This window comes from Meles meles, chromosome 3 (assembly GCF_922984935.1).
Source record: "Meles meles chromosome 3, mMelMel3.1 paternal haplotype, whole genome shotgun sequence".
Lineage (NCBI taxonomy): Eukaryota > Metazoa > Chordata > Mammalia > Carnivora > Mustelidae > Meles > Meles meles.
The window spans coordinates 48,811,180-48,836,429 of NC_060068.1; the positions used below are offsets into that span (position 1 = coordinate 48,811,180).

The following is a 25,250-nucleotide window of genomic DNA, read 5'->3' on the forward strand; positions in this document are numbered from 1 at the left end:
CATGCCAAACTGAAACGATGAAGGCATTTTCCTATAGAAATAGTGGTATTCACTGTTATCCATGGTAGTTATGCAAGTTAACGCTGCCTATGGATTAAATAGTCATGTGCATGGGGCTCCTGGGTGGCTCAGTGGGTTTAAAGCCTCTGTCTTCAGCTCAGGTCATGATCCCCGTGTCCCAGGATTGAGCCCCACATCCGGCTCCCTTCCTCTCTCTCTGCTTCCCTTCCTCTCTCTCTCTGTCTGCCTCTCTGCCTACTTGTGATCTCTCTCTGTCAAATAAATAAATAAAATCTTAAAAAATAAAAATAAAAAAAATAAATCGTCACGTGCAGAGCTGGAACATAACCGTTAACAGCCAACACTATTTCTGTGGGTCCATACTGGAGGTTTAGATTTTTGAATACTAGATATTCTTCTCTTAATATGTTTCTTCCCATCTCCCTCTGACAAAAGAAAATCTTAATCTCATCACAGCAGGTTTGATATAGCGTTTAACATATTCAATATAACAGACAGAAATTTATGTTAACTCACATAATCTATTTTAATACTACTATGTTGAAAATATATGAACAAATTAACCAAATAACTTCCCTAAACTTCAAGCTTTTCAGTGCACACCTTCACCCATTTAATTCAGTTTATTATTTTAGTTTAAATCTGATGACACCACCTTCTTTCCTACTTTCTCAAGGGGAGATTCTTTCTTCTCTCATATCCCCTTAGGCGGGAGTGGGTTGAGGTGGTAGGGTGGTGGGGGCTGTGGAGGTGGTGGTTGTGTTGGGGGTGATGGTGGTGGGATAATGGAGCTGGCTCATTTCACGTTACATTTACAACTCTACACTTGATCTTAGCCAAAAGGCCGAGAAGTGATACATACATTTACAACTCTAAACGTGCTAAGATACTCAACACTGCCTGGCAGGATTGCTGGGTTTCCTAGAAAGCCTGCTTTCCCACTCTGAGTTAACTTCTTCAAACCTTTTTTTCTCTCCTTAAACCTATAACACACAAATTTTCCAACCCAGGCCACTTTCAGTTGAAGACCTACTTCACTCCATTGGAGAGAAATTCTCTCATATTTCCCTACCAATTCTACACTGTTTTCCTCCTATTAAAATGGATAAAGCATTTGTTTCTATCAAAGACCAACAACCTCACTTGGGCAATGGATTCCAACTACTCTTGTGTTTCCAAGAAGTTGCCTTTGAGTAACCCCTCTCTCTCCTGCATAACCAGTTTCTCCTCTTCTACTTGATCATTCTAATGAACACACAAACATGCTCTAGTATCCCTTACCTTTAAAACCCCTCTCTTGACCTTAGTCCACCACACATACACTGGATATGGTCCCTTTGTCTGTTCTACTCACAGAGAAAACTTCGTGATGTAGTGACTGTCATTTCCTGTCTCTATTTTCTCACTCTAATTCACTCTTTAACTCTCTCTAATCTTAAAAAATTTCCTGAAGTTCAACTGTCAAGGTCACCAATGACCACCATATAGTCAAATTACACTGTTAGTACGATCTCTTAGTAACAGGAGACAAACTTGATCTCTCTCTTCTACCTGAAATAATGTCTTCTGACCTGTATGACATTCTCCTGCTTCTTCTTCCTCTAATTTCCTTTAATGGTTCTGCTTTTCACTAGTCTTCTAAAAAATGGAATGCCTCAGCAAGTATTTTAGGGCTACTTTCTCTTTGTTGTTTTCTCACCTAGTCCCAAGATTTTAACCAACATCCATATGATGCTAAACCTCAAATTTATAACTCCACCCTAATCCTCTCCTCTGAATATCCAACTATCTCATACGTCATTTGGATGTCTGAGACATTTTTTTTTTTTTAAAGATCTTACTTATTTATTCATAAAAGAAAGAAAAAGAGAGCACACACAAACTCACAAGCAGGGGAGGGGCAGAGGAGAGGAAGAGGCAGATTCCCCACTAAGCAGGGAGCCCAATATGAGGCTTGATCCCAGGACCGTGAAATCATGACCTGAGCCCAAGGCAGATGCTTATTAACCAACTGAGCCGCCCAGGTGCCCATCTGAGATATTTAAACTAAACAGACACTTGATCCACAAATCTCCCTGCCACCCATCCGCTGCCCCCACCCCGCCACACTTAAATCTTCAAATTCTCACTCCTCTAACATTACACACGGGCAAATTTTCTTCTATTTTATCTTATAGTAGCAGCCTTACTATTCCATACCATTCCAGTGGCATAAATATGCCAAAACCTTAAATTTCTGCATTTTATAGTCAGACTTCATTATTTTATGAGTGCAAGATGCCCTATATCCACTCCAATTTCCAGACAACACCTGGATTCAAAGGCTAGATGAAAGCACTTACATCTATAGATGGTGTAGCAAAAATTTCAGCAATATGTTAAAGGTAAAGGATATATCCTATAATTTCTTTTTTTTCCCCAGGTTAAAAGGCATTTTATTTATTTATTTATTCATTTATTTTTTAATGGTTCATAATATCTTCCATCCACGTTTTTTTAATTTCTTTTCAGCATAACAGTGTTCATTGTTTTTGCACCACACCCAGTGCTCCATGCAACACGTGCCCTCCCTAATACCCACCACCTTGTTCCCCCAACCTCCCACCCCCCCATCCTATAATTTCTAAGAGGAAGCTAGTGTTAGTATCTTTAGATAGTCCCATTTTACGTGATTTTCCTTCTTATCGAACATCAAACATAATAAAAAATAAATCACTGCAAAAAGCTTGGCAAACAAACATGCATTTTCCTGAACAGCACATAAATAATACAAAGGGGTACAGCATCCTGAAAGCCTTAGGCTCTTTTGTATAAATTCACCTTGAGATTACTACAAACATCAAATGTAAGAGTGCTGATCCAATCCTTATTTAAATGGGGGTAAGGTGTTATGGTTGGGAAGTACTTCGATCCGTTCCAAAATTATCTCCAAAAATCTTTAAAATGCTGGTCTTCAAGCCTTTGGAACCTGCTGTCCCATGCTTAATAGATCTGACCTATACATGAATAAGATACTGTAGAAGTGATTTCTGAGGCTAGGTCACAAAAGACATTGCAGCTTCCACCTGATCTCCTGAACTGCTCACTTTGAAGCCAGCCACCATGCTATGAGGATACTCAGGTAACCCTATGGAAAGGCCAAGCTGGGGCCCAAAGCAGCACCAACTTGTCAGCCAAATGAGTGAGTGACCTTGGAAGCAGATCCTCTAGCCCCAGTAAAGTCAACAAATGTTGCTCATGTGGAGAGGGAATAAGCAGAACATACAGATTCTCTCATCTAATTGTAATCCACAATGGAAATTCCCAACCACCTTTCTGTGTGGTTAGCAAATGAGCTACTCTAGCCAGATTTTCCCGAATTAACTTTTAATCTTGGGACCACTTTTGTTCAACTCTAAACCAGCAGGATTTTCACATTGAAATATCAGATAATCAGATTTTAAAAGAAAGTTGTTTATCCTCTTAAAGTATCTGCTTTTAAAGTAAAAAGTACCTTCAAAGTACCTTTTAAAAGTGCCTTAAAAGTACTTTTAAAATACCTTTTAAAGTAAAAAAAAAATCCTTCTGGAGCTCAAATAAGAGTTATTATGATTTAAAATTCTTAAGTGTATTATGTTCCAGAATGTTAATTTTTGATGAAAACAGAAATCACTCTACCATATTAGCATATGTATTTGTCTTCTTAAAGAACATCCACAGAGAGTGTTTGTGAAATTATGGGTTTCTGTGGACTATAATCTGAAAGACTAAACAAAAAATGTTAACGGTGTTTGCCTCTGCAGAAAGGATGCAGGCAGCGAAGGACAGGGCAAGACTTATTTTCATTTCCTACATACTCTCTTGCATTTTTTAAAATGTGTGCTATAGGGGCGCCTGGGTGGCTCAGTGGGTTAAGCCGCTGCCTTCGGCTCAGGTCATGATCTCGGGGTCCTGGGATCGAGTCCCGCATCGGGCTCTCTGCTCAACAGGCAGCCTGCTTCCCTCTCTCTCTCTGCCTGCCTCTCTGCCTACTTGTGATCTCTCTCTCTGTCGAATGAATAAATAAAAAATCTTTAAAAAAAAAAAAAAAAGATTGTTTAAAAAAAAAAAATGTGTGCTATATGCATGTAATATCTACTCCAAGATAATACTGCTCAATGATAATAAAAAGTCTCTTTTCCTAACGAAGCTATATTTTTTGCTTAAAATGAGAGACACCTGAAAGAACTTTAGTATTTATTCAAAACCATGCTCATTACCTTTCTTTCAAAGTCTGCTAAGATATTATCTGGGTATCTTAATAGTGCCTACATTTAAGTTTGAGGCCTAGAAGCAAGATGCCTTTTTACGACTCTGGAAACAACCAAAATGATATGACAAGAAACACTCTGGCTTTGACAACATAAAAACACCATATGATTTTTTAAATTCCACATGTAGATCAGCTTTAGAAAAGCTGCCTGAGATGGTTCCTCCTTATACCACTTCAGAAAAATATCTGGAACAAAAACATAGTTAAAACATAGAATGCTCTCATTCTGTAGACACATAAGTTAAATTACAAGAAGGTTAAGTGATTTGTCCTGATCTAGCTAAAGACAGTGCCAAATATTTGACTCCAGGTTTCATTCTCCACTGAACCAAAGTCAGTTATTTCTGATTTAGAAATCTGTTTATCTTTAACAGAGAAATATTGTCCTATACCACTGGCTGGGCCTTAATTTCAATAAAAATTGGACAAATATAATGAGGATATATGTGCTAGGTTAAAAATCATGTAAAATACCCTAATTAAATTAGGGTAATTAAATGATGAACATAGGTAACACAGTAAAACCAGAAGCCTCCACTACTAGGTTTATAGAGGGCCTTCAACAACTTCATCAACATCCAATAAAAACAAATGAAGAAAGATTTTAATTCACAACTCAGTAACAGTGAGATACATTAGGAATAGAATTACCCCTCCCCCATATAATAATCTGCTTTTTGAGGTGTATAAAGCAGTATACCAAACAGTGGTCACAGAAAATGAGAACTCTTTTTTTTTTCCCATTTGGTTACTCTTTTCAGTTCCTTACATTTAACATTTTGGCAAGAAAATTGTCATGGTTTAAGTCCGACTTCATGGTGCTAATAATAATATTTAATTAGCAGGCAGTTATCTGAATTGAGATACTAAACTTTTGTCAAAGACCTAATTCTACACTAAATCAAAAATCTCATTAGTACAATATAAACTAATATAAAATCATAGCATGTAGTAACTCATCATAAAATATCATTAAGTTGTAGGGAGAAAATCCTACCAACACATACCTCCAAAAGACAGTATATAAATTCTGTATGAAAGTGAAGCAATAACTGGATTTTAAAGTTGGCATAATACATTATATTGGTAAAACGGAACAGATTTTTCTCAGTGTTTTTTGAGTAAGCATTAACTTCCTGTGAAAATTTGTAACTTGTTTCAACTCAGGTCACTCTGTAATTCATTAGGATATATGTGATATGAGTGTTCAACCAAATGAGCACAATAATTGAAATACATTTGTAGGTTTTGTCCAGTGTGACCTTTTTCCAAGTTTATTATCTTTTTTTTTTAAAGATTTTTATTTATTTATTTGACAGAGAGAGATCACAAGTAGATAGAGAGGGAGGCAGAGAGAGAGAGAGGGAAGCAGGCTCCCTCCTTCGAGCAGGGAGCAGATAGCCAGATGCGGGACTCGATCCCAGCACCCCGAGATCATGACCTGAGCCGAAGGCAGCGGCTTAACCCACTGAGCCACCCAGGCGCCCCCCCCAGTTTATTATCTTAACTGATACCTAGTATCACCTTTCAGTGACGCTAATGTGTAAACTGATGTTAGAGAAAATAGGGGAAGAACTTTGGTGTTAGAATTAAGGAGCTATCAAAGAAATACTACTGAAATATTAGAAAAGAGAGTCTCTGAAATGAAACTATAACAAAGAAAAAGACAAGAAATTAAAGAAAGACTAGAATAAGAAGAGTAGAAAGAATGTCATAGGCCTAATTAAATAGATGCAATAAAATCCAGCTCTAATGAACATAAAAGAATATAATAGGGAAAATGTGTATTATAGTCGCGTGGAAGCACTGCAAGATTTTGGAAACAAGAGTTAATAAGCACACTGCTAAGTATGTTAAATATTATTTATGGTATCTTTCATCATTGTCTGGAGGTACTTATTCTAACATAACAGCTGCTTTTTTATATTACTGAAATAAAAACTTGAGAAAACATATATGAAAGTCCAATTTAGGAACAGCACAGGCATTAACAAATATTGAGACTGAATGGCTGAGACCAATTCATAACTGAATTTAGTCATAGCCAGTAAACTAAGAAATTAAACACCAGACTCCACAAATTAAATTTAGAAAGTAAAAAATTAATTGTATTTGTAGTAAGTATATAGATATTCAAGATGCATTAATATTTTATCAGATCTTAATAGTTGGTGATAAATCATCATCTTAGCTGTGTCTGGTATAGCTATAGTATCATATGGTTGAAAAGAACCTCAAGAAACTATAAAGAGGAAGAGATATGGATATTAGGTCAGTATAACTTTAGGGAACCCTAATCAAGTCACCCAGACTTCCTTGGGCCTCTGTTTTAACATGTTTAAAATGGAAGAGGGGCAGGAACAGAGGGCACATGAAAGACTCGCTGTTTAGAATCTCTTCCAGTTCTAAAATTCTGTCACTTCATTCTTAAGCTCACTGAACGGAAGTGAGGAAATCTAAAACAAGGAAGCTGTTTAAATCTGACATAGCAGGGAAGTGAAGGGAACGATAATTAACAAGAAACTTAGTATTTTCTTTTAGCAGAGAGAAAAAAGAATCAAGTAAACAAATACAAGAATTCTAGGTTTCCTTCAAAGAGAACTGCTTTTATATTCTGTTATTAAGTAATCACAAAGTGACAGACAGCATTTCATGGGAACAGCTGTGATTAATATCAGGTTAAATGTCTTTAAAATAAAAATATATTGGTATGTTACACAAAATTTTCAACTCCCCTCCAAGCACAGAATGTCAACTTCCAAAGACTACTACAGTTTAGTTTGCCTAGTAAAATTTCTAACTTGTGTGTTTAACCTATTTAATCGATTCAATTTCTGAAATCACATGCAAATTATACACATAATACTTTTAAAAGATGTGGGCTCAAAGGTTCAAAAATCACATTAAGTACCTGAGATACACCAAAAACATTTAGGAAAATAAAAATAGAAATCACAACAACCATATGGCATAAAGAAAGCTGTCACAATTACTGGAAATGAACCCTACTTCCAACAAAAATACTAAAGGACAAATGTTTGCAGTCCTGCCTCAGCTCAGTGCATTCTCCTTCCCTCTTCATATATGTCCACTTAAAAAAATTTTCTCATTTTATCTCTTCGCTCATGGAAGGGACAATACTTATCCCAATGCACTACCTTGTTACACATTTTTGACTTCTCTGGCCAAAGAAAATATCCTCTGCCTCCTCCCCTTGGGGCTTTGCAAAGTAATGGAGTAATATGATAAACAATGCTAAAGTATTAAAAGGCAACCATACTTTAATGTTTACCCTTTCCAGATATCTCATTTGTAACATAAAAAGGGCCTGAACACAAAGAAATGACTACTGTAGAAATGTCAAGTCCTCCTTGAACAAGTTAGTCAAAGAAATATTTGGACTTCTGATTGTAGGAATAGCAGACTATGCAATTCAAACAGCTATCCTTTTGAAGTCAATTTAAAAAGCCAGACGAAATATTAAAATTATAGTCTTAAAAGCATCAAATAACTACCAGCACAGTGAAGAATGAATAACCAGCTCAAATCCACCAAAAGTTGAAACCCAGAAAGGTGAGCTCAACTTTTGTCTTCCATGGGTTTGTCAACAAAAATATTTAAGAGTCCGAACTCTGATTTGTGTCTGACTTCCAGGACTGGGGAACAAAGATCAGAATCTGGGACACACCAATGGTAAAGACTGTAATAAAAACACCACTGGCTCCAAAGCTTGGACTCCACAGGGAGGCATCCTAAAACAAGAAAGAAGGAACCAGAAGATGGCCCAGAAAAGTTAAAGATTTGAAATTGGATTAAGATAGTCTCACATTCCAAGGCACTTGGCAATGGCAAATGAAAACTTCTCTAGAGAAAAATTAACTTCATCTTATCCATCAAATTATTTCTGCAACAGACAATAGAATCAGACCCACAAAGAGTTGACATGTTGGAATTGCAAGTCACAGACTGAAAAATACTACATCAAGGGGATAAAAGTCAAGCTTAACTATTTTTACATGGAACTGAAAACTATACAAAGTAACACAGAAGATATGAAAAAGAACCAAATAAAAATTCTAGTAACTAGTAAAAGAGGAAAAAAAGAGACTGTAACTTCCAAATAGTAAGAAAAAAAATCTGAAATGAAAAAACAGTCAACTTGTCTAAATGGCAAGAAAGACAGGAAAAGGGAACTAATAAACAGGGCAAAGGTAAAGTACACAGTAAGATGGTAGAGTTAAATCCAACCATGTCACATAAGGGACACACAAAAAAGAAGAATGCAAAAAGGTTGGAGGTAAAAGAATAGAAAAAGATATACCACACAAGCAAAAATGAAGAGAAAGCTGGTGTTGTTATAGCAATCTCGGACAAACTAAACTTTAATGCAAACAAAAACAAAAACAAAAACAAAAAACAAGAAAACACTACCCGAATAAATGAGGAACACTTCATAATAGTAAGTCACTAAGGAGATATGACTACTATGCAATTCCATGCATCTACTAGCACAGCGTCAAATACATAAAACAAAAACCGAGAGAACTACAAGAGGAAATAAAATCAAATCCACAATCAGAATGGGATATTTTAATATACCCTTCTTTATAATTGAGACAAGGGGGGAAAAAAAAGGATCACTAATGATGCTAAAGATATGAAATACAAGATTAACAAACATGACGCAATGAAAACATCTGGAACACTGCACTCAACTGCAGAGGGAAAAGACAATATACTGGGCCATAATGCAGATATCAAGTTTTAAAAGTGTGAAATCACAGACCCTTGAAACAGAATGTATTCTCTAATTATTGCACAGTTGTTAGAAATCAAAAACAAATAAAAAAAACCTAGAATATCTCCATGTGTTTAGAAATGAAGAAATATAATACTTCCAATTAATCTGAAAGTCAACATTTTATATCAATAAAAATTAGAAAATGTTTTAAGTGAATTATAAAAATACTATATATCATAATTTGAGTAATATAGCTAGCTAAAACAGTGCTTAAGAGGAAATATTTGGCCTTAAATGGAATTAAAAGGAAGAAATGCTGAAAAGTAGAGAACTATAAGAAATTAAGAAAAGAACTATAAGAAATTAACCCCCCAAAAAATAGAAGGAAAGAAAGAAAGCAGAAATCAGCACACTAGAACACAAACATGCAATAAAAAGGATCAGGAAGATTCAAAAATTTAGTTCTTTTGAAAGACTACAAAATCTCTGCTGAGACTGATAAAGGAAAAAGAGAAGGTTCTTATAACCTGTATCAGAGATAAGAAGGGAATTCTTTCCTGAAGCCAACAGTATATAATTTGGTGAAGGTAAATTAAAAAGTGTGGATGAGAAAGACAACCTCTTAGAGGAAAAATTACCAAAATAATTAAGAGACAGAAAACCTGAATACGCTTAGAAAGGAGAAATCCAATTAATTAAAAGCCTTTCCGCAAAAAAAATTCCCAGCACAGACGGCTTCCCTACCAGACTGCAGCAGAAATCTGAGGAACAGAAATTCTAATCATACACAAACTTTTCCAGAACAGAAAATAAGGGTCAGTTTATGAAACTAGCTAACATTGATTTCTTGACAAGAACAATATAGGCCACCTCATTTATGAACACTGATGCAAAACAAACTCTTGGGTAAAATTAAACTGAATCCAGGAATAATTTTAGAAGATAATACAGTAAAGCCAAATTAGATGTATCTCAAAAATCAGACTAGGTTTAACAGTTAAATAAAATACAACATATTAACACAGTAAGAGAAAATTCATGTGGCAATGAAAAGTTGCAAAAAAAAAGAAAGGAAAGCATTAAATTCAAACAGAACAAAACACAAAATTGTTAGTAAATGAGATACAGGAGGGAACTTTTTTTTTTTTTTTAGTTTTTATTTTAATTACCTGGTGCTCATTATGACGAGCGCACTCCTTAATCCCCATCAATTTTTAACCCATCCTCCTACCCACCTCCCCTCAGTTTGCTCTCTATAGTCAAGAGTCTGTTTCTTGGTTTGTCTCTCTTTTTTCCCTTTGCTCACTTGTTTTGTTTCTTAAATTCTACATATGAGTGAAATCATACGGTACTTGTCTTTCTCAGTCTTATTTTGCTTAGCATTATACTCTAGCTCCATTCATGTCATTACAAGTGGCAAGATTTAATTCTTTTTAATGGCTGAATAACAGTTCATCATTCATCATATATATATTCATATATATATATATATATATATGAATCACACACACACACACACACACACAGCACTTCTTTAACCTTTCATCAATAGAGGGACATCTGGGCTGCTTCCATATCTTCGCTATTGTAAATAATGCTGCAATAAACATGGGTATGCATGTATCCCTTTGAATTCATTTTAGTATTCTTTGGGTAAATACCCAGTAGTGTGACCGCTGGATTGTAAGGTAGTTCTCTATTTTTAACTTTTTGAGGAAACTCCATACTGTTTTCCACTGACTGCATCAGTCTGCATTCCTACCAACAGTGCGCAAGGGTTCCTTTTTCTCCACAACCTCACTAACACCTGTTGTTTCTTGTGTTCTTGAGTTTAGCCATTCTGACAGGTGTTAAGTTTTGATTTGCATTTCCCTGATGGTAAGTGATGATGAGCATTTTTTCAAGTATCTGTCACTCATCTGTATGTCTTCTTTGAAGAAATGTCTGTTTATATCTTCTGCCCATTTTTTCCATTGTATTATTGGGTTTTGGGTGTTGAATTGTCCAAGTTCTTTATATATTTCAGATACTAACCCTCTATCAGACATGTCATTTGCAAGTATCTTCTCCCATTCAGTAGGCTGCTTTTTAGTTTTGTTGATTATTTCCTTTGCTGTGCAGAAGCTTTTTATTTTGATGGAGTCCCAATAGTTTACTTTTGCTTTTGAGGCAAGGGGACCTATCTAGAAAAAAAGTTGCTGCACCCAGTGTCAGAGAAATTACTGCCTGTGCTGTCTTCTAGGATTTTTATGGCTTCTGGTCTCATATTTAGATCTTTCATCCATTTTGAGTCTATTTTTGTGTGTGGTGTAAGAAAATGGTCCAGTTTCATTCTTCTGCATGTGGCTGTCCAATTTTCCCAACACCATTTGTTGAAGAGACTGTCTTTTTCCCCTTGCGTAGTCTTTTCTGCTTTGTTGAAGATTAACTGACCACACAATTGTGGGTTTATTTCTGGATTTTCTACTCTGTTCCATAAATCTATATGCCTATTTTTGTGCAAATATCATACTGTTTCGATTGCTATAGCTTTGTAATATAACTTGATGTCTGGAATTATGACGCCTCCAGCTTTGCTTTTGCTTTTCAAGACTGCTTTGGCTATTCAAGTCTTTTGTGGTTCCACACAAATTTTAGGATTGTTTGTTCCATTTCTGTGAAAAATGCCATTGGTATTTGGATAGGGATCGCATTAAATGTGTAGATTGCTTTGGGTAGTAGAGACATTTTAACAATATTTGTTCTTCCAATCCATGAGCGTGGAATGTCTTTCCATTTCTTTGTGTTATCTTCAACTCCTTTATTCAGAGTTTTATAGTTTTCAGAATACGGGTCTTTTACCTCTTTGGTTAGGTTTATTTCTAGGTGTCTTACTATTTTTGGTGCAATTGTAAATGGGATGGTTTTCTTAATTTCTCTTTCTGCTGCTTCATCATGGTACAAAGAAATGCAACAGATTTCTGTAGATTGATTTTGAGCAGGGAACTTCCTTAATGTATTAAAGATTTTAACAAAAAACAAAACAGAAAACAAACCTTCAGCAAACGTACTTGGGAGTAGAATGTTAAAAGCTTTCTCTTTGAGATCAGGAACAAGACAGGGAGGGCAGCCCTGGGATGATGCAGCATTCTATTTCTTGACCTGGGTAATAAATTCATATGTGTTTACAATAACATATTAACTTCCTCATTTTATGTACAATCTAGAATATGTGCTATAGAAAAAAAGAAATACTTGGAGATGAACAAAAGGCTGATTAAGACCATCACTAAATCTCAGCTACTCTGTAGTTCCTAATTTTCCCCCCACTATGATTAATTTCAAACCAATTAATATTTATTGGGCCTATCTGGCAACATGAATTATTAACCTTAAAGATGTTACAGCCTATCATCCAGTGACTTCATTATCTATGAACCCATCTTAAGGAAAAAGGCCAAGATAAAAAGGATTCCATAATGTGCTAAGATGTTCATCACACATGAAAATAAAATGGAAAACAACTAAATAACCAACTACAGAGAGTAGTTAAGAAAAATAATTCTTGGGGCGCCTGGGTAGCTTAGTGGGTTGAAGCCTCTGCCTTCAGCCCAGGTCATGATCTCAGAGTCCTGGGATCGAGTCCTGCATCGGGCTCTCTGCTCACCAGGGAGCCTGCTTCCTCCTCTCTCTCTGCCTGCCTCTCTGCCTGCTTGTGATCTCTGTCTGTCAAATAAATAAAATCTTAAATAAATTAATTATTTTTAAAAAAAGAAAAGAAAAATAATTCTTACAATGGGATTATTATACAGTCAATAAAAATAAGATTTACAAAGGAGTCTCAGAAATGTACATAACCTAATGTTTTTTTAAATTGGAAATATACACACACAAACATGTATACTATAACTAATGGGGGATATGTCTTAGGCATGGAAAAAAGACAAAATGAGACGGAGGGAGAGAGGGGCTGGGGGAGACAAAAGCTATACTGTTTTTTTAATATGATGAGCTTTTGCATATTATCTGTACTTCTTATTTTATTTCTTGAATTTCCTATAATGACTATATAAAGCTTTAATAATGGGGTATATAAGAACTGAAGAAAATAATCACAAACCTATGTATCTTATTTTAATTACTTCAAAATATAACTAAAATCTCAATTTTTATCTCACTATGGTTTTATTCAGGTAAACTATTTTCTAATGGTTAAACTGTGTAAGTCTATAATTTGCTAATTATTTATAATAATTTCTAATTATACTTAGTGTTCTAAATCATATAACCATAAAAATAATAAAAATTCAATCTCCAAAGATATTTCACCTCCAGTTTTCTGGCTAAAATTCTAAACCAGTTTGCTCCTAACAGCTAAAAGAGAAAATGATCTATAAACAGGCTTCAAGCAGTCATTTCTGCTTTGACATAAATTTATGACATAAATTTTGTCATAAATAAATTTATTTGTAAAAGCAAAATAACTGTCAGTCTCTGAACAAAAGATTATTATGACTCCTCACTTTCTGGTGCAACCATTTTCAACCTCAGTTTTGCCAATATTCCGGTATTTTCTGACCTGTTGTGAGGTATGTCTTAAGTAATCTGTTATCAATCATAACGTATAGATGTGTTTAATGCTTATCATTAGAAATAATAATAAACTGAAGCAAACTTAAGATCATCCCTATATGACTTGACTTAGTTTGCATTCCAGTACACTTTAATGAGAGGAAAAGAATACAGTAGAGATAAATCTTACATCTTGGGAATTCCACATTCATTTATTCAAGACTTTCTGAGCATCTATTTGAGGCCAGGCACTGTGCAAACAACAGAAACAGAACTGAAAACTATTATTCAAGTTACAGGGTTAAACATAACTGTCATTTTACAATTTAAAGCTTTTAAAGACTAACCCAATCCTACTTTTCACTACTTGTCAGCACAAACTTTTTTCCTCTAGTTCTCTGATGTTCTTTTAAAATATTCTAGCCTTCCCTCCTGCCAAACCTCTGCTCAAGCTGCTCCCCAGCCTAAGTGCTTTTTGTTCATTCACCAGCACCTGTAGAACGCTCACTACATGCTAGGCACTGTGCTTGGAATGAGAAAGAAAAGGACTCTTCTATTTTTTGAAGCCAGGGTTGAGTCCCACTTCTTTCTCAAAGAATTACTCATTATCCTCGCCATATTCTGAATGCTATAACTACTATCCAACACGGTGGCTTCTAACCTTTAATGTAAGAAACCATTTTTAATATCAAGATGTTTCACGAATCTTGTTCTCACTCCTCAGATGATCTCATCTGGTCCCATAACCCTAAATACCATCTATACACTGATTAGCTTTCAAACATATACCTCCAGCTTCACCTCTCCCTTGAACTCCTAATAGATATGCCTATTCAAGGTCTTGAATCTGATAGGAATCTCAAACATAGCCAAATCCAAAACAAAACTCCTGATTTACAACTCTAAACCTGTTTTCCATCTACCCCCTACCCAACAGCGCCCATCTCAGTAAAATGTGCCACTTTTTATCCAGTTGCTCATGTTGAAAAACTTGGGAATCATCCTTTACTTCTTTCCCTCATACTCCACATCTAATCCATCAGTAAATCCTAATTATTCTACTTTTGTTCTTTAAAGATTTTATTTTTTTATTTTGAGAGAGAGAGCGAGGGAGAATGCAAGTGAGGGAGGGGCATAGGGAGAGAATCTCAAACAGACTCCAGGCTGAGTGTGGAGCCCAACACGGGGTTTGATCTCATGAAACTGAGATCATGACCTGACTGAACCAAGTCAGGTGCCTTTCTACTTCCTAAGTATATCACAAATCTGACAACTTCTTTGCTCCCCAGTCACTACTACCTTCTTCAAGCAGCACATTTCCAACGCAGATTATTTTAAGATTTTCCTAACTGGTTTTCCTGCTTCCATTCTTGCCTTTAATTTTCAACACAAGTTGGAGTAATCCTCCAAAACAAAACAAAACAAAACAAAACCAAAAGCCAAGTCAAATCTGGATAGTCCCATGCTTAAAACATTATAATGATTTCCATTTCACTCAGAGTAAAATGGAATCTTTAAATGACCTTCAATGCCCTATTTGATCTAGCCTCTGCCTATCCTACCAACTGTCCTACCACTCTCCCCTTCACTCACTCTGCGTCAACCACACTAGCCTCCCTGTTGTTCTTCCAACATGCCAAAAGACGCTGCTCCCTCTACCTGAACATTTTCCCTCAGAGAGCTCTGCAGCTTACTCCCATAACTTCCTTCAGGTCTCTCAGTTCAAAGGGCCTCTCAAAAAGCCCTTTCCTCACCAATCTATCTAAAGTAGCATCTTGGGGCACCAGGGTGGCTCAGTTGTTTAAAGCCTCTGCCTTTGGCTGAGGTCATGATCCCAGGGTGTTGGGATCTAGCCCTTCATGGGGCTCTCTGCTCAGCAAGGAGCCTGCTTCCTCCTCTCTCTCTGCCTGACTCACAGCCTACTTGTGATCCCTGTCTGTCAAGTAAATAAATAAAATCTTAAATAAATAGATAAATAAAGTAGCGTCCTGTTACTCTTTATCCATTGAATCTCTTTTATTTATGTCAAAGCCTATTAACTACTGTGTGTGCATGTGTGTGTGTGTGTGTGTGTGTGTGTTCATATGGATAATGTTTATTGTCATCATCCCTAATATTTACAGTCAGAGAGAGCACAGGCTTGGTTTTGTTCACCATTATTGGCACATTACGTGCACACAGGAGACCCTCAAGAATATTTATTGGATGGGGGCACCTGGGTGGCTCAGTGGATTAAGCCGCTGCCTTTGGCTCAGGTCATGATCTCAGGGTCCTGGGATCGAGCCCTGCATCCGGCTCTCTGCTCCGCAGGGAGCCTGCTTCCTCCTCTCTCTCTGCCTGCCTCTCTGCCTACTTGTGATCTCTCTCTCTCTGTCAAATAAATAAATAAAATCTTAAAAAAAAAAAAGAATATTTATTGGATGAATGATGGCAACTGCTTTTAGTTTTGTTGAGAAAATAATGAAAAATACAATACTAGAATTCAGTAAGGCTTTCAAATGAGTTTACACTCTATTAATCATAAAAGCATTATATATACTTCCGTGGTAGAAGGAGTACAATGTATGTAATTCAGGGTTCAATAACAACTCAGGAATGGGGCACTCTTACAATTCTCTATCCCTTCCCACATCCTTCCTATGTCATTCATTAATTCTTTCCATAAATGGTTACTGTGTATCTCTTAGCCAGACATTAAGAATACAAAAATAATTAAGACAAGGTAATGCTTTGAGACATATAAAAATAATACTAACAGAATATGACATATACTAGAGATAAAAAATATAGATTATAAAATTGTAGCACAACAGGGGAAGTAACTGGCATTTTAGGGGTAGGTGTTTAGGGAAAGTTTTAGTAGTGATGATACTCAGCAAATACTCACAAAATCAAGTAACAGAAGGTATTCTTCAGTTTACTTTACCTGTGAAATGAGGGTTTTAAGTCTTCAAGTGCTACAGTAATTTGCTACCATGAGATAAGCTAGCCTCAGAATGAAACCAAAACAAGGAGAATGACAGAGCTGAACAGATCACAGAGAAACTAAGCCAAGTCCTTGATGATTTCAGGCTAGATAAAGCCTTAGATAAAGTTCAGCTACAAGATCTAATCACTCCCTCTATTTAAGCAGTCTGAATTTGGTTTTCTGTCACTTGCAATATAAGAATACAAATGAATGTCTATGAATTCTTTCAAAAAGCAAAGCATTTGCTTATTTCAAGGTGTAGGGCCACCACTGGCATTTTTGAAGGGATGAAACTTGTTTTGTGGGAGACATCACAGGACTTTTAGTATATGGGATTTCTACCCACTAATTCTCAGAAGGCCCTTACAACCACTGTGACAACCAAAAATGTCCCTATATATTTTCCAAATGCCTAAGGGAAAAAATAAATCTATTTTCTAATGGTTTTATATGTGCCCATTTCTCTCAGTGGTTCCACTAGGTACACATAAATGTACTTAACATCAACCTTAGGAGTAACTGGGTGATGGACAGTAAGGAGGGCATGTGATGTAATGAGTGCTGGGTGTTATGTAAGACTGATGAATTGGGGCACCTGGGTGGCTCAGTCGTTAAGCTTCTGCCTTCAGCTTGAGTCATGATCCCAGGGTGCTGGGATCAAGCTCCACATGAGGCTCCCTGCTCAGTGGGGAGCCTGCTACTCCTTCTACCAATCCCCCTGCTACTCCTTCTACCACTCCCCTGCTTATGTTCCCTCTCTCAATGTCTCTCTCCCTGTCAAATAAATAAATAAATAAATAAAGACTGATGTATCATTGAACTCTACCTCTGAAACTAATAATACATGTTAATTAATTGAATTTAATTTTTTTTAAAGATTTTTATTTATTTATTTGACAAACAGAGATCACAAGCAGGCAGAGGCAAGCAGAGAGAGAAGGCTTTCTGCTGAGCAGAGAGCCCGATGTGGGGCTTGATCCCAGGACTCTGGGATCATGATCTCAGCAGAAGGCAGAGGCTTTAACCCACTGAGCCACCCAGACACCCCTTGAATTTAATTTTTAAAAAAAGAAAAGAAAACATCAACCTTGGAAGAACAGGGATATATCACTGAAATGTCTTAATTTGACATAATCCAATTTTAATCAGTGATTTATGACTACCTCAGTGTTTGGCCAAAATCCTATGTGTAGCTTATTATCAACTGCTGGGGTAAGCAGTGCTATAAGTTTGCTCCTACTATAGGAAAATTCTTATTTATTTAAACTCACTTCTCCACAAAATACTGTAGAGACATGTCACTGATATTACTGGTCACCTTCCCCTTAGCAATTCACCTAACTTCCTCCTACACTGAAATGCCAGATAATGGTTTTTCCAGCCCCCTTGATAGTAGGACATGAACATGCCAGCATGACATCTGACATAGGGCTTCTGTGAAAGGTTTATTTGCCTAATCAAGAGACTGGAGGGCCAACTTCCTACAATCTTTGGTGGCTATGTGAGACTGTAATGTCTGGAGCAGAAAGAGTAATGTGCAGCAGTAGGAGGATGAACCTAAGCACAAAGATCAGCACACTAAGGATAAAGATGAAGAGCACCTCAATCCTTGATATAAGGTCATTGTCACTGACTGCCCAGCAATCCTCCAACTCTGGGCTTCTTTTTATGTGAAATCCTGTTTACTGTTGGTCAGTGTTATGTAACCTGAGGCCAAACTAATATAAGATATATTCAAGATCTGATAGCTGCTGAAAGTGAGAGAACCAAGATGACTGCAGGGTTAGAGTGGCTGGCTGGGGGAAAGGTGTTCACAAAAGAGAAATTAGAAGGAAGAGGAACATATACACACATGCACATGTAAACACACAAGGTGAGGGGTAGGTGCATTAAAATCAAATTCCATGTGATTCTGTTTGGTCTGAGGTAAGCTCATGATAGCACATCTAAGATAGAGATATACAGCAAGCAATGAGGGAAGTCAAGTTACAGAATGGAGAAACATCCACACAAAAATGATGATTTATATCATTAAAAACAGGATACAACCACCAAGAGAACACAGTGAAAAGCACAGAGATCCTTGAGTACACTGGTTACCTCCTGTCATTTTAGATGAGGTTCATCCACTGGTTAGGCCAAGTAGAGTAATTCCACTCCTCTTGACAAAGATACTATGACCGACTTGGCAGCAAGACCTTCTCCATTTGTTCAATCAGAATAGAGGTTAGGACTTTTGGGAAAAGGCTAGAAGAGAATCCTTCTCTCTCCCTTTGGAAATAAAGAAGGCTATCACACGAACACTGCTGATAGCCATTTTTTTTTTTTTTCTTACTAGGAGGGAAGTCAGTCTGAGCATAAAGCACAACCAGGAGGACAAAGTTGACACAGCAGCAGAAAAATGGAACTTCAGTCCTGATGACATAAGCCTATTCTTGAAACCAATTCTATCTGTGCACATGCCAATTATATAAGTCAATACATTCTTTCTCCCTTTTTTTTTTTTTTAAAGATTTATTTATTTATTTATTTGACAGAGAGAGATCACAAGTAGGCAGAGAGGCAGGCAGAGAGAGGGGAAGGAAGCAGGCTCCCTGTTGAGCAGAGAGCCCGATGCGGGGCTCGATCCCAGGACCCTGAGATCATGACCCGAGCCGAAGGCAGCGGCTTAACCACTGAGCCACCCAGGCGCCCCATTCTTTCTGCTTTTAAATTCAGTTTGCATCTTAACTAATGCGGGAACTGCTATGTTTTGAGGGAAGTAGTGCAGGAAATGTGAAAAAATTTTCGGAGACATAAGAGAATCAGGACATACAATGCCGAAGAACCAAGAAATCAGATAATCTTATTCCTGTATAGTATATTTCACAAATGATCTTAGGAAACCAAGGACAACCAAGGAAAGACCATTAGATTTGCTGATTAGGAAGTCATAGGTAACTTTTAAAGTAGCACTCTGACTACAGAGTGCAAGGAAAGAATAATATTTATTAGGAACTCCATAATGTACCAAACACTTGGGTGGACATTTAACATGTTTTAGTTAAACTCCTTCAATTATGACTCTGTAAGCAAGTTTAACATTCTGTTTTATAGATAAAGAATAGAGTGAGTAGTAACTTGCCCACAGCCACTAAGTGGTTTTAATAGACTTCAAACCCAGATTTATCTGGCTCAAAAGTCAATGTTTTTCCTACAACACCAGACTTCTGGAATTAAAGAATAAAAATACAATGGCACAGCAGGCTCAAAATTCATTCTGGTTTCACTGAATTGCACACAGTTACTGTATTTGGCAGCCTTGACACGGAAGCATATGTATAGGCTAGAGAGGGAGAGACTGAAGAAGGAGTGATAAAGGATAGTTCTACAGAAAGACAGGGAGGAAGGACTGTGGACACAACTGGAGGGGACCACTCTTGAAAAAGGGGAAGGACATTTCTTCCTCTGAGACAGGAGTAAATAAGGAAATCATACTGAGGATAGAAAAGAATATACCTCAGACGGCTGACATTTTTCTCAGGAAAGGAAGAGATCAAGTTATTTGCTATAAAAACCTTCAGGAAATGAGAGAGTAAGGAACACAATCAGCACTAAAGACCCAGCAGAGAGCAGAGCACCAACTGGTATGAAAACCAACCAATATCCACACACAACTTGTCTCTTGTATCCTTCAGGGGTTCAGGGGTCAAAATGAAAGAGCTAGTGATGAGGCTCATTCTGGATTGGGGACTAAAAAGGTATATCTACAGAAAAGAAAGCATGCTGGAGCATCATTAGTAAAAACTGATGACTGTGGGATCCTGGTTTAGAGAGGCAAATGAAATCAGCAGTAGGCTAATGGGTTAGATGAACAGAGAGACAAAGAGGGGTTCATAAAGACAGTGTGTCAGAAGGAGAAAACAGGTTCCCTAAGAGAGGAAGAGTAAGAGATTTTAATAACAGTTTGTAATCAGGGATGTGTTTTGACACAATCCTTCATATTATTTTGCCAGAAGTAGAGAGCTACTGACTGGAGCTCAGCAGTCCTACTGTCCCTTCAGCCAAAAGCACAGAACTGAGATAACCCCCTCTAAAAATGTACAGCCCTTGATTGTAGAAAAATGAAGGCTAAAAACAAATGAATGACCTAGCCTACAGAGGAATCAAATATCTCCCATTTTTTTGAACAATTTTATCTCTAAATTTAAGAAATTAAAAAAAATTTTTTAAAGAAGGAAATGCATTAAGAAGTCTAAGTCTACAGCAAAGGGAAAGAGATTATGTGTCATGAGGCAGAATGAAAAATAAACAAATCTCTCAGGCCAATTATACAACCCACATATTAAAGACTGTTAGTACAGAATTCCAATAGGGCAAGGATATTCTGTGTTTAGTAACTTGGAAGGGCACCTAGCATAGTTTCAACAAAATGATACTACTCAATTTAATGTTAATAAAATAGTCCAGCCATCTGCAATCTCAAAGGAGAAGCTATCAATTATACCTATAACCTCATTTTTACAATTTTGGGGTCCTTGAGAAATTATCCAACTACTTCTCGCTCCCTTTGGAAGTGAATGACAAAGGCTATCACATGAACATTGCTGATAGCCATCTTTTTACTAGGAGGGAAGCTAGTCCCAGCATGAAGCCCAAACAGAAGGACAGAGTTGAGATAACTGCAGAAAGACAGAAAATATGGGAAAAACAGCCATGGCAACTTCCTCCACTACCATTTCAATCCTGCAGTTTGCCCTTATAAACTCTAGCAAGATACCAGGTTATTTAGGACAGTTTCTTAAACCATTAATTGAGTACCTTTGCCCCAGTAATGAAGGAGAGAGAACTGAGACTGGCACAGCCTAAATTTTGCAGAAAACACCAAGTCCTATAGCGACTGTTAAGTAGTAGAAACAACCAAGAATCCAAGAAATTTGAGAAGTTCTGAGTTTAAAAAGGTTTTCTCCATTTTAGTTCTTTCTAAATAAAACAAAGAGCTTGTGCAATACGGGTTTCTAAAGCTTCGCTGGGCAATTGAAGCGAACACTGAATACAAGAATAAATCATTTAACCTTTCCTGTGTTATTACATATCTTACAATCACAAAGCCCTCTTTTTAAAACGAACACTTCCCAATTCTTTCACTAGATCTAGAAAACGTAAGCCCCCGCCTTAAAAGTTCGGAGACCGAAGATTTACTATAGTTAGAGACTAATTTCCACGAACAATCATTTGCATCACAGGCACCATTCTCTACTTTGCAGGAGTTCAATGGGCCAAGGAGTCTCCAACTCTTCAAACCACCCGTTTCCTGGGAACTCGATTCCCTCATCAAGGTGAAGCTTTTTCTTTGTAAGTCTACATACGAAGCTACCGGGTATTCTTCCCAATTAAACTTTTAAAGGAAGCAAGAGGGTCAAAATCAGGAAGATGGGGAGGCGACTAAAATAGGAGGGGCAATGACCCACCCACCTAAAGCAAAGGAGAGACCGCTTGGAGGGGTGAAGCTTCACCCGGAGCCAGGAAAGGTGTGGAGGGCAGCAGGCGTCGCGACCCCCACCCACTGTGTGAGAATGGAGGGCTTGCAAAGCCAGGGTCCAACTGGAGGCCTGAAAGGGGGCACAGGGCGGGGAGAGGGTGGGACGTGGAGACAAGAGAGCGGCAGAGTCCGGGCGAGCACCACTAAGGTCTGGAGCAACGGCGAGGCAAAGACACCAAAGCCTGCGCTTCACTCACCTGCCAGACGCTCGCCCCGCGGCCAGAAGTACGGACGCCGCCTGAGCGCTTCCTCTCCTGCGGGACACAGCCGCTGCCGCTGCCGGAGCTCCAGGACCCGAGAGTAGAGGGTGGTGCAGAAGCAGGCAAAGCGCCGACCGGACCCGAACCCAGAGAGGCGTACATAGGGAGCGCCGGAGGTCCGGGAAGGCAACTCGGTGCTCCACCTTCTTCAGCAGTAACTAACAACGCCTCCCGGGAACAGCATCGTGCCAGCCTCGGCCCGCTGCTCCCGGGCCTTCGCCCGCAGCTCCCCCCAGCAGCGGCCGGGTTTCCGGCGGCCACACTCCGCCCCCTCGCTACTTGGCCTCCGCCATCTTGTTGGAGGCGGGAAGAATGCAGCGCGCATGCGTGCGTGGGGATCGCAGGCGTCCTCCAGCCCCGCAAGGAGGGGCTGGAATGCGCAGTCGCTTTGCCGCCGCGCTCAGACCCTTTGGTTCTTCGCGGTCCTGGCCTTTGCGGGCATGCTACTTGGGCTGCGGAATCTCAGTCGCCAGACATATTCGTCTTTCTTTGACTGGTTAGCGGCCCAATTAATAATACTCTTCTACACACCTACAGTTATTCAGCAAACACCTATCTAGTGCCTACAGTGTGAAGCGTTCTAGGCTAAATGCTGATGGTGGATTGATAAAATCTGGTTCCAGCCCTAACGAAGGTCATAATCTAGTGAAAAAGACGGAGATGTACGAATAATTCTTAATTCTTGTTTTGTAGCTACGTACCACCTCCTCTCTCTCACCCACCCCCATTTTAATTCAAAGCATACCTATTCTGCGAAGTCCTCATTTGTCTCACACAGTTTTACCTGTTCTTTACCTTTAATTACCTCGCTAGCTTAATGGCATTCAACATTAATTCAACAAATAATATTTGAGTTTGTTATATACTTTGATATTGTCCTAGGCTCCAGCAGTGAGAAATATAAATTCATGGAACTTACATTCTAGTGGGAAAGAATGGACAATAAAAGACAAATCACAGAAATAACGTTTCACAGTGATAAAGGATGGGAAGAGAGCAAACCACCAAAAGATGAAGGAGAGTGAGGGCGGTAATTAGTAGTCTCTCTCTGGAGATGACATCTGATCTGAGGCCTGGCTGACCACGGGGGCCAGGAGCCAAGAGAAGATCTGGGTCAGAGACATCCAGGCAGAAGGAACAGCAAAAGCAGCGTCCTGAGGTGGGAATGAGACCAGGAGGTAAGAGGGACAAAGAGAATAGGTGGCATGGACAGTGGGAGGAGATGAGGTCAGGGGTCAAATTAGGTAGGGCATTGAAGCCATGGTAGGAGTTGGATTTTACCACAAGGGCCTGTCTACCTTGATGACACTGTCCCAACTGCTTTCCAAATACTAATACTTCCCTGACTGCCTATGCCTTGCATGTGTTGATCCCACAGTCTTGAAGATCCTTACTATTGTTCTTTAAATGTCTAGCTTGTCATCTTTCAGGTTTCAATGTAACTGTCAGCTCAGAAAGGCCATATCCTCCTAAACTACCTCTCACTCCTGCTCTCCAGTTAGTTTCCACTTTTGCACCTGATCATTTCTTCCATGGCACTCCACATTTTGTTTTGCTGTTTCACCCATCCCCACCCACCTCTCTGGCAACCTAGTTTGTTCTCTGTATTAAAGAATCTGGGTTTGGGAGGTGTCTGGGTGGCTTCATCCGTTAAGCATCCAACTCTTGATTTCGGCTCAGGTCGTGATCTCAGGGTGGTGAGATCAAACCCCGGCTGAGCCCCATATCACGCTCTGTGCTCAGTATGGAGCCTGCTTAAAATTATCTTGCTTCCTCTCCCTCTCTGCTCATGAGCAGGCTTGCTATCTCTCTTTCTCTCTCTCTAAAAATCTGTTGTTTTTTTTTGTTTGTTTGTTTGTCTCCTTTTTTCTTTGTTTAACTGTTTTGTTTCTTAAATTCTACATGAGTGAAATCATGTGGTATTTGTCTCTAACTTCCTTACCAGGTCCATCCATGTTGTTGCAAAGGGCAAGATCTCATTCTTTTTTTTTTTTTTTTTAACAGCTGAGTTATATTCCATTTTATATATATCTCACACCTTTAGCCATTCATCTACGGAGGAACATTTGGGCTGCTTCCATATCTTGGCTATTGTAAATAATGCTGCAATAAACATAAGGGTGCATATATTTTTTCAAAATAGTGTGTTTGCTTTCTTGAGGTAAACACCTCAAGTGGAATTACTAGGTCACATGGTGGTAATTCTATTTTTAATTTTTTGAGGACCTTCTATGTTATTTTCACAGTGGCTGCACCAGTTTGCATTACCACCAATAGTGCAAGGGTTTCCTATATCTCCACATCCTTGACAACACTTCTTATCTCTTGTCCTTTTGATTTAGTCATTCTGACAGGTGTGAAGTGCTATACCATTATGGTTTGGATTTACATTTCCCTGATAATTAGTGATGTTGATCATCTTTTCATGTGTCTGTTGGGCATCTGTATGTTTGTGTTGGAAAAAATGTGTATTCAGGTCCTCTCCTCATTTTTTATATGGATTATTTGTGGGTTTTTGCTTTTGAAGTGCTTCAGTTCTTTATATATTTTGAATATTAGCCCCTTATTGGATATATCATTTGCAAATATCTTCTCTCATTCAGTAGGTTGCTTTCTCATTTTGTTGATTGTTCCCTTCACTGTGACAGGCCTTTTCTTTTGATGTAGTTTAATTTGTTTTTGTTCCCCTTGCCTGAGAAGACATATCTAGAAAAATGTTTTTACAGATCATGTTAAAGAAATCACTGCCTAGGTTTCCTTCTAGGATTTTTATGGTTTCAGGTCCCACATTTAAATCTTCAATCCATTTTGAGTTTATTTTTGTGGATGGTGCAAGAAGGTGGTCCAGTTTCATTCTTTTGCATGTAGCTCTCCAGTTTTCCCAGCACTATTTGTTG

At 38.1% G+C, this 25,250-nt stretch overlaps 1 protein-coding gene across 9 annotated transcripts in view; it reads right to left on the reverse strand.

Annotated features, from left to right (window-relative positions):
- The window catches only part of APC (APC regulator of WNT signaling pathway), a 138,175-nt gene extending 115,539 nt beyond the window's left edge, over nt 1-22,636 (reverse strand). For 4 of the 9 annotated variants that reach the window (XM_045999495.1, XM_045999493.1, XM_045999491.1 and 1 more), the window contains exon 1: nt 22,291-22,636. In XM_045999495.1, the coding sequence (XP_045855451.1) occupies nt 22,291-22,455 (165 nt within the window). In that variant the 5' untranslated portion in view covers nt 22,456-22,636. Of the gene's footprint in view, nt 1-12,088; nt 12,195-22,290 lie in introns of all 9 variants that reach the window. The other 5 variants (XM_045999496.1, XM_045999492.1, XM_045999486.1 and 2 more) reach the window with 3 other exon arrangements.
- Nucleotides 22,637-25,250: the final 2,614 nt, after the last annotated feature.